Source organism: Daphnia magna, linkage group LG6 (assembly GCF_020631705.1).
Source record: "Daphnia magna isolate NIES linkage group LG6, ASM2063170v1.1, whole genome shotgun sequence".
In the NCBI taxonomy this organism is placed as follows: domain Eukaryota; kingdom Metazoa; phylum Arthropoda; class Branchiopoda; order Diplostraca; family Daphniidae; genus Daphnia; species Daphnia magna.
The window spans coordinates 7,520,254-7,530,161 of NC_059187.1; the positions used below are offsets into that span (position 1 = coordinate 7,520,254).

Genomic DNA, 9,908 nt, shown 5'->3' on the forward strand with positions numbered 1-9,908 from the left:
AACTAGGTATCCCACCAAATATAATATCAATTAATGTAAAATGGAATTTAAAGTTTAGGCAACGTTGACAATCCGCTTACCCCCTGAGGCAATTGAATTGTCAACAGTAGGACCAGCAAAATATTTATTGAGAAAAGCCGACGAATGGCTGAACTCGATGAAAATGAGCGTAGGATTATCAACGAGTTTTGCCAACTCCAAGAAAAATCAAAACAGCTTTTCAATGGATTAAGGTAAATATATGGCTTAGTTACTACACTAACACTATAGTAGGTGAAGCTTAACCTTTTTCATCATTTTGTTTCCATGTTGCATTGTAACCTTCGTGGTTCAAAAATAACTATGTTTTCATAATTACATGGTTTTTAGAGATTTGCCCCAATATGGCCATAAACAATGGCAGGCCTATTTTGGTCGCACATTTGATGTCTACACCAAGTTGTGGAAGTTCCAACAGCAACACCGCCAAATCCTAGATGTTAAATATGACCTTAAAAGATGGCAAATAGGAGAAATTGCCTCCAAAATAGGACAACTTTACTATCATTATTAGTAAGAAAGATTATAATACACAACCTTAATGTACATAACAAAGTTAAACAATTTTTTACAGCCTTCGAACCAGTGAAACAAATTATTTAAATGAAGCCTTTTCATTCTATTCTGCTATTAGAGCAAGATCATATTATTCCAGAATTGCTAAAGAAGATCATCATGGAGGCTCTAAGTATCTTTCCATTAATACAATCTTGTTTACTGTTTACATGCATTAATGCAATATTATTTCAGGTCTGACCTGGTTGTAAAAAAATTGAGATATTATGCAAGATTTATAGTAGTTTGTCTTTTGCTGAAGAAGATGAAGCTAGTTAGAGAATTAGTTAGGGTAATACTTCATACAATTTAAAAATTATATTCCAAAATAATGCATCTATTCTTGATTGGAATTGTTAGGAACTCTCAAAATATGTTGATGAGTACACAAGTACTTATGAGCCAGATGATCAGTTGGAGTGGAGCCTAGTTCTAGGAGAAATCAAATCTTTTCTAGAGGCCGACGCCATTCTGAATATACTAGATGCGGATTCTAATCCCATGGTTATTTCACACAGGTATATTGGCATTAACTAGAAATGCCTATAGCATAGGCCTACTAGCAATTTTGTTGTCGTATTGCCAGGTTAAGTCCACTCACCACACCTCCTGTAGAAAAGAGCCCAGCGATGGACTTAACTCTACAAGAAGTTCTGATTTTCGGAAATAACAACGATCAAGTGAAGTTCAGTGAATTGACTCTTGATATGTTCCGCATTTTACAAACCCTTGAAAGAGAACCTCAAGAAGATGCTTCTTATCAAGCCTATTCTCTTCCATCACGAACACCTTCTATGGTAAATGGTGGTTTAAGTGTATCTATTGTTTTCATGACTTCAAAGTTATTAAATAAATTGTCACAGGAGTCTAACGATCGTCCCTTGAAACGAGAGAATCCCCATAAATATCTTCTCTACAAACCGACACTTAGTCAGCTCCTTGTGTTTCTTGCATCGGGATTCAAAGAGTTACCTTTAAATGGCGCCCTATTACTCTACATTTCGGCAGACGGTCTATTTCCATCATCGAGTTCGACCGAAGACAGTACAAAACTTTTTCTTCCCTGTTTTACGATTCTGAAACATTATTTATTTATTTAATTGTTTGTTTTGATTTATTTATTTGTGATTTATTATTATTATTATTATTATTATTATTCATCATCAGTTGAGTAGTTTATTAACTAATTCTCTCGATATTTAAGGATACGATATGGGCGGTGTTTGTACTAACAGCAAACGAGAGCCAGATCCAAGTGGAAATAAGCGTGGATCCCAAGGGAAAGAGCTAAACTGTTTGTATCCTGGGGATTTAATCCCTTTTATGCGCAAGCCTCTCTTTCTGATTGTGGATTCGGACAATAGTTGGGTCTTCCAGAATGTACCGCAGCTTTTCGGACAACCATTGGTGATACTCATGTCTCCACAAGATGTACCATCTCAGTACCAAGGTTAGCGTTGAAATCAATTTTCGTAACCTTTGGTGTGCTATTTAGAGTAACACATTTTCCCCCATATTTTATTCCACTTTACAGACTTGCATCCCAAAGGAGGTCTTCTTACCCTTTTCCTGCACAGTCCCCTAACGGCCATATGCGTTCTTGGGAAAATCAAAGAAATACCTTATCACCTCTGGGAAACAGGCCAAGCATTTGTGGATCGATTTTTGGCAGAAGCTAGTCGATTATTAACCCGTGTTAAAGGCATTGGTAATGATTAATTTTTTTCTCCAGTTATTTGTTTTTGTTTATCTATTAACTTTATTTTGTTTTATGCATATTACAGAATCATCTTATTTGCCATTCCTTGGCGATGATTTTCTACGGCTGTTGTTACTGCGTTTCATATTTTGCTGTGTGGCCCTTCGCCTTCATCGGTCCTTCAAGCATTGGCCGGCTCTACAGCCCCGATCTCAGCCACCTCTTCCCGAAAGCGAACTTTTATTGCAAAGTTCGCTCGAAAGAGCTATGTATACGTTAGTCGATCATTTAGAACTAAGTTCTATTTTCACAGAGCCCAACAGGGAGATTCTTTAAGCTACATATGATCACAACCGATTCAAAAATGTACGTCCTCGCTCGTTTCGAGGAGCCTTCATTGTGGTTGGTTTACATTTGACGCACAGATCATCATCCTTTTTCTTTTTCTTTCCTCGCTACGTTCTTCCGATTAACCTCACATTTTGGATTGATTTTTCTTCTACAAATCGTGTCAGTCTTTTGCCATTTATTTAAATATTTCTTTAAACCGCGTATTGTCCTGCACCAGCACGTTTTTAGCACGTGATGTTCTTTCAACAGCAAACTGCGAGGACAGTCGCTGGAAAAAAGAATGTCCTAATTTCTTGAAAGTAGAGTAGCTATCGTAATTGCATATCACACCAGAGCGTTTCATTGTGTTGTTTTGCCTTTCTTTGTTCTCAATCATGCACTACGTATGTTTCCATTCCTCAGTGTTGAACTGGAAAATGTATGGCCAGTTATTTGATCTCATCTTCTGTAACGAAACCTCAGTCAGTTTACCAGTGATCTCAGTCGTGCTAATGAAAAGTAAAAAAAAAAAAAGAAAGAAAGAAAACTTATTTGTTGTCTTTTATTTGAGGTGAGTCAAACTAAGCCCATCTTTTCATTAAAAGAAAATATTTACAGAACACATATTCATCAAGAAAAGTCGACAAGAAATTTTACGGTGAGCCCCCCTACCTGAACTGTGGTATTTATAAATTAATAGAGGCACGAAACTTGAACGTCCAGTGCTACAGCAAAACATAGTCATGAGTGAAATCTAGATGTTTTCAACGATAGGTCGCAGTATCCCAAAACCCATTATTTGATTGCTGTATGAAACCGGACAATAACATCTAACTTGGAGTTGTTTAGGTTTAGCCCTTTAAGTCACCACTAGAACTAATTCAAAGTATTTCATAGAAAGTAAATGTTTTAAATCTTAAACCAAAGAATTTTATTATAGGGTTGGTTCATTTTCATCTTTTCTGGTTGAGTGAACCAATTAAAATATTGATGAAAAAAGTCAACCGCGTCTTGCTCAACATGAGGCCCACGACAGGAATGTCGTAGCCGGTCGCTCGCACCGTCGAGTCACCCGAATTTCAATATAAAGTCATTTCAATAGAGTCGTGGCATGTCATAATACGCAAACGGCATAGTGGCATAGTAAGGGGATAGGCCTATTGTCAACTGCACAGCTTCGAAGTTGACATCGCCCCATGTCTTTCTGAATGCCGCTTTGCCCCAAGCCACACACTATAGTATTATATAGCGCTGATTTTACAGTTGACTGAGTGCCTTTATAAAACCCTCTGGGTTTGTTTGTTTTTTTCTTTTTTTCATCGCCGTCTTCATTCTCTTCGTAGATGGGCGTTGCTTCTCGTGTATGAGCGACGTCGCGACAGAACGTCTGAAAACCTGTACAGCCATAGCTCATTGCTTACTCAACAAAGAACAACAATCTCATGCGACAGATTGCTAAACTCAGAAACGCACTTGGACGTAAATTTTAGACACAATACTCAACAAGAGAAACCGGTAAGATCAAGACTATAAATAATTTATGCCGGTCCAGCTTTGCCCATTAATGTTTGTATTATTCTTGCCCTATTCTCGCCTGTCAACTTTATTCAAACGTATAGAGCCAGCGCTTTCTATTTGTATGCAGATTGGTATATGCCGTGCATTCCGATGGGGTCAACATTTATATACCCCAGAAGAAGAATTGTAGTGATTCTTCGTTCGTCAAGTACGATTTTTTTTTTCAATCTAGAATCAATTGTTGTACCCCTGTACATTGTAGAACTACAGTTGACTGAAGTAAATGTGTAATCAAAAATTTCCGAGGTTGATATATGGACACAGCTCTATAAATATCTTCTCTGGTGCTATGTATGTAGAGTCGAGAAGTGTCGTTGGAAACAATAGGCTTGCTTAGCAAACTAGTGGTTCTGTGCTACCCCAAATCTAACGATACACTCGAGTCAGGGGATGTGATTCGTGAATCTATCGCAACCCCAGTGGAACTGTAAAGTGTACATAATTTTCATTATCCGTTGCTATCGAGGCCTGATCGTTTTCCAAGCGAAAACTCTTATCGGAGAACACTTACTTGCCGGGTGGAAAAAAATGCGACTAACAAAGCGCTCGACGTTACGGATTGTTTAAATGAGAAAACAATTGACTTGTAGAGGTTATCAGTTCACGAGGAAAGTGAAGTGCTTGTTTGCCTCGGCATTTGAACCAATCAAAGGGAATTGGTGCGGAATTCAGATAAAATAAAGGGCAAATTTGTTTGGTGCAACCAATATGGAACCAGTTCTTAACGTTTACATTTCCATCTCGGGTTGAAATTCAAATGTTGGATTAGAATGAAAAGCGTAACAAATTAAATTTAGCATATTTAAAGGTTGGCTCTTTTCTCTTTTTCTATAAATGTCGTAATGAAACTGTTGGAACGTGTCCTTTTCCTGAATAATCAACGGGGCTGGGAATTGCTTTTCCATATGGAGATTAGTCGGTTTTTTGTTGTTGTATTTTTAGCATAATGAGAGTCCAACATCTGGCTCTATTCCACTTCATCGAAATTGAAGATGGTCCAGTTTCAAGTCTTTGACATTCGACAGATTTCCGGTTTTGTGATACATATCTATAAAAAAATTCAAAAAAAACCACCCCCTATATACTGTACCCTCCTCATGAGATCAATAGAATTAGCTCAACATTGATACACGTTTTTTTTTTCCTTCCCTTTTTTTAGAAACAATACAAAAAAACCACATAAAGTTTTCCCCTGAATTGTTTATGAAGAGATTCACGTCAGCTTTACCTACGTTCAAACATCAGGACATTTAGGACAAAGTCCCCTCGCTTGAAAACGAAATCGCTCTTGAAACTATCTCACGCTATTGCGTCCACATGAACAAGAGGTCATTCTTAATTTTAAACACAAAAGCATGATTAGAAAGCTGCATCGTACGGTTCTTTTTTTGTTGGTTTTTTTACAAATTTCTATAGAAATATCAGCACAGATGCGCTTCTATTATAATGACAGATGAGCTAATTTTGAAAAGGGAAATAAATAGCCAAAACTCGACCAGTCCAGTATTGACTGAATGAAGCCCCACATGAATGTACTTTCTCTCGTCAAGATGGCCAATTGATCTCATACACTAGAAGAGCTTGTCAATGAAAACAGACAGAAATCTGTCAAATTCCACGTAGTACATTGATGATGAATGGTTTGTGTATCTCGTCGGGCGGCAAAGTTTTTTGGCCGGACAAAAACATCCCTGCGCACGTCGATTGTTCGACCGTCTTCTCTGTGTGATTCTGACGATGTTATTGACATTGCCCTTGATTCTTTAGAAATTGCCCGGTTTCACCCTCGAGCTTTAGGATGAGGGAATTATTGCAATAAATTTATCACTCTTGACTGATTTTCCAGTTACGCGGACAAGATGCTGGGCCAAATGCGACGGTTCGTCATCTTTTGTGCGACTTTATAGTTTTAAAGCCCGACATCACGTCCCTCAGTCCTCGGCAAGTAAAAAAAAAAGGAGAATTCTGCAGATGATGCAACAAAAGGAAGTCTCGCCGTTGGTATAGACAAGAAGAAGAGCACAAACAGACGGACCTGAGGGTGAGTAGAGATAACGGACTAGAACTGGGGTTGATCTCCCACACTCTACAGAGATATCTTTAAACAAAGCTATTCATTTTATTTTTTATTTATTTATTTTATTTTATTTTTCTATTTTTCAAAACAGTAGAATAAAAGCAAGCTGGAAAAATTCCCCTGCAAAGAGTCGGAGATGAGAAAGCGAGAGAGCTAATGGAAATCAAACCTAGTGAACGCCCCCTTTTTCCATGTGACACTTTCAATGGAGCTCCTTGTTCCCCGATTCTATATGTACTGAATTACTATTTCCCACGTGTCCATATGGACGTATAAGATCCCCGCCTAATTCTAGTGGAACTACAGTGGGCATGCCCAACAGCGGGTCGCGCTGTTTTCAGACTAAAATATTGACTACTTTTCAAGAGAATACTCACACTCTCGTCGTTGATCTCATTACGCCGTAGCCTACTAAAGGTGCACTTTGGACGAAACACAGCCATTGAATTCAATAAACTCACATTTTTATAATGATGGTCTTGATATCTCTACTGACAATGACTTTGTCTGAGGCAAATTGAAAACGGGAGGAACAAATCTGTTTGTGTGTGTGTGTGTGTGTCTTGAAATCAAAATAACCATGAGAATGGGAATGCGAGTCAAATCAACTACTTGCTACAATGAAAACAAGGCACAGCGCATAACAAAAACGAGTCAACAGACGTATTGTATGCACGTCTACTAGATGAACGGTGAGAGACCACTGGGAGAGGATGAAAAGAAATGAATTTTTCCGTGAAAAAAGAAAAGAAAAACGAAGCAAAGATGCAGGATGCAATCATTCACTTTGGGCTGTTGAATCACGGGAAAAACTAGTTACGCTCTATGTTTTTTTTTTATAGTCAACACGGCAAAAACGAATAAAGTTTAGCTACCAAATTATTCAAGTTGTCAGTTGCGTAGTAAAAGCTGACTTTCAAACGTTTTTGAAAGGAAAACAAAACATGAAATCGTGAGCTGCCGTCGCTAGTGGTCAGTGTTGTTTCACATGGGCTACGTCGAAACAGTCACGTTACACGCAACCGTTCCGAGAAGAGATTCACGGCGTGGTGCGAGCGTGTAATAGAGATGTACATAAGTATCTAAAAATGCAGCATAAAACTAGAAATGCCATCACGAAGGAACTACCGAAATAAACCTTTGCATTCCGATGGAAACCCCACGGTACGTGCAAAGGACACGCAAATAAGCGACGACACCCTATAAATAATTAATATAAAAAATAGTCATGACGGTTGAAGAAAACTAAAAAAACAAAAAACAAAAACAAAAAAAAAACTATCAAGTGATTCCATCCCAGTTTCCGCACACATATCCAATGGGTTGAGGTCGTAATGAATAAAACAATTCGGATAGACGTGACGTAACGCGGCAAAATATTCCTTTCGTAAAATGGTCTTCACACCTCATTTAACATTCAGAAAGTAATTTCTATCGCGAAACGGTGGAACAATGTTACAATCGGCAAATAAGCTTAGGCGCGCTGATACAACTGACCGTTTTATCTCGGGGATTGGCCGATCAATTTCATCTGACTGAGCGAAAGTGGCAGGATTTATTGGCGTGCACAGCAATGCCATTCATCGAGATCTGACATTGTGTAGTGCACACAAAAACGGGACGCCCTACAGAATACCAATGACGTAAAATGTGTAAGCGCGGGATTGTCCGACATGAGGACAATGTTGACACAAGTTCTTGCCCCTATAATTCCGCCGCACCTCGGCCCAATTTCTGTACTGTAGCAATTTTACGGATGACTACCCTTCCTTGACAAAACGCCGTGCCCTCCAATCTGTGTGTTTTTTATTTATTTATTTATTTTTTTTTTTGTATTTTTCCCCTATGGTGTCGTTGGTCTTCGGCTTCAACGCCGCTCATCTAAAGCGCTCAGCCTCCTCTTGCTCGTAGGATGTAACAAAAGAATTTTTTGATATTTATCCTTGACGGTGCTGGTTGTTGGCTAGTCGGAAGACGACACAAAACAACTAAAAGCAGATACAGGCTCTGAATAGATCGGAGCCTATGTAGCCTCCAATCGAATAGATCGTCTGTCGGTGAGTAGATTTTACTTGTTTGTTTTTTTTCTTTCTATATTTTCATAATGAAAAGCCTTTTAGCAACAACAACAAGAATGTACACACAAAGGGAGAACAACTCGCGGCCATAGAGTCACACGGACGACTAGCTGAGCGTAGATGCAAACCGAAGGACACGCCCTAGTTGTATTCTCCTGTGACGGGGCCTACTGTCGTAACAATAATCGGATAGAAGCAATCGATAGACATTTTTTTCTTTCTCACGTGTCAATACATTGGTGAGTACGACCATCACCCGTGGCTCTACGTTTCATTTTTTGAACGTTCAAGTATTGGAGAGAAAAAGGCGAAGTCAAAAGTGACATTTATTGTACCCCGCTGGGCGCTCATTATTACCCATTTTGCATATTTGACATATTCAGATTGCTGGTCTGATTTGAATATAAAGCTAGACTATAAATGTGATAAAAGGCAACCCGCAATCTTCAAGGCGCGGCAGGGGTACGTGACGGCGTGCACAGTGCCGGCTCCATTTAATACTATAACGATGTAGACTATATACATAAAAGGATAAAGGGGGGGGGGGGAGAAAATTGTTGCATGTGTTGCATTAAAATTTGGATTAGGACCTGATTTTTGAACAGTGAAATTTTTTTGTTTTTTTTTCTTGCGCATCATAATCAGTTGAGAAAATCTAAAATTCTCTACCGGTATTCAAAACTTGATGTTTGACAGAGAAAATCTATTTGCCTTGCCTAACACGGAAAAGCAATTAGTTCAATCAGGGAAATGGCAACTTAATTGCTGTTTTCCTTTGACAGCGACGCTTGCAGGAACGACTTTTACGTTTGCAATCTCTCAACGGGGGCACGCGCGTTACCGGTAGTACTTCTCCTATTACCGACGCATGTTACAAAACTTCAATGACAGTTATGTATATATATATATATATATGCAAAAAAAAGGGCGGAATAGAAAGACGAGAAAGAAAATAAACAAACAACATCTCATAAATAATGTGACGATCAAAACTGGAAGGATAATAGGACAACCGGTTTCTCCTTCGGCCAGCAACAACTGCAGTGAAAGAAAAACTAATAGCGACTACTTAACAAAAGACCACGGCATCAACCATCGTCTAATTTCACATATAATGGCGTGGCATGGCGCAGAGTGACTTTTCTACAACTCTTCATAACGCGTATGCAAAATAGTATATTTGGTGTCCTTTATTATATGCGTCTTGGAACATATGTCCGCGACGGCCGTCCTCTCAATATTCCGGTTTCGTTTCTAGATCGCCTTCTCAAAGACCCTAATTTACGAAGAGGAAAATATAAAAAAAAGGGAAGAAGCCAAGAGTGAATGATATCTTTGCTATTCTTCTCTTAGCGCTTCTAAAATAGGGGGGTAACGGGTGCAGAAATGAGAGACGAATATTTCTTTTTTGACTCGATTGTCATGCAAGATGGCAAGACTTGTAGAGCACGGCAGGGCAAACAAACTAAACAAAAGGCGACGAAATCAAAGAAGCAGAAGCGCGCTCCTTAGCTCATCTTCCCGTCATTATAATACGAACGACAGTTATCTT

General features: G+C 38.8%; 1 protein-coding gene and 1 long non-coding RNA gene across 2 annotated transcripts; one reads left to right on the plus strand and one right to left on the minus strand.

Moving 5' to 3' along the window:
- The first annotated feature begins 70 nt into the window (after positions 1–70).
- On the plus strand, positions 71–3,170 carry LOC116925075 (protein SCAI). Its single transcript, XM_032931698.2, has 10 exons — positions 71–233; positions 370–552; positions 614–727; positions 790–886; positions 955–1,112; positions 1,181–1,391; positions 1,458–1,638; positions 1,799–2,044; positions 2,129–2,302; positions 2,379–3,170. Exons 1-10 carry the CDS (start codon positions 145–147, stop codon positions 2,627–2,629), a joined length of 1,704 nt encoding a protein of 567 aa, XP_032787589.1. The 5' UTR covers positions 71–144; the 3' UTR covers positions 2,630–3,170.
- Positions 2,729–6,995, minus strand: LOC123473853. Its single transcript, XR_006648174.1, has 2 exons — positions 6,656–6,995; positions 2,729–3,132 (listed from the first exon to the last, which is right to left on the minus strand). It is a non-coding gene; the product is annotated as an uncharacterized LOC123473853 (long non-coding RNA).
- Between the last annotated feature and the right edge of the window lie 2,913 nt (positions 6,996–9,908).

Excerpts from the sequence above, each read along its gene's own strand:
- LOC116925075 (XM_032931698.2), top strand. The coding sequence starts at position 145 with ATGGCTGAACTCGATGAAAATGAGCGTAGGATTATCAACGAGTTTTGC. Across the intron at positions 1,392-1,457 it reads CATCACGAACACCTTCTATG|GAGTCTAACGATCGTCCCTT; the intron begins GTAAATGGTGGT and ends AAATTGTCACAG. Across the intron at positions 2,303-2,378 it reads AACCCGTGTTAAAGGCATTG|AATCATCTTATTTGCCATTC; the intron begins GTAATGATTAAT and ends TGCATATTACAG.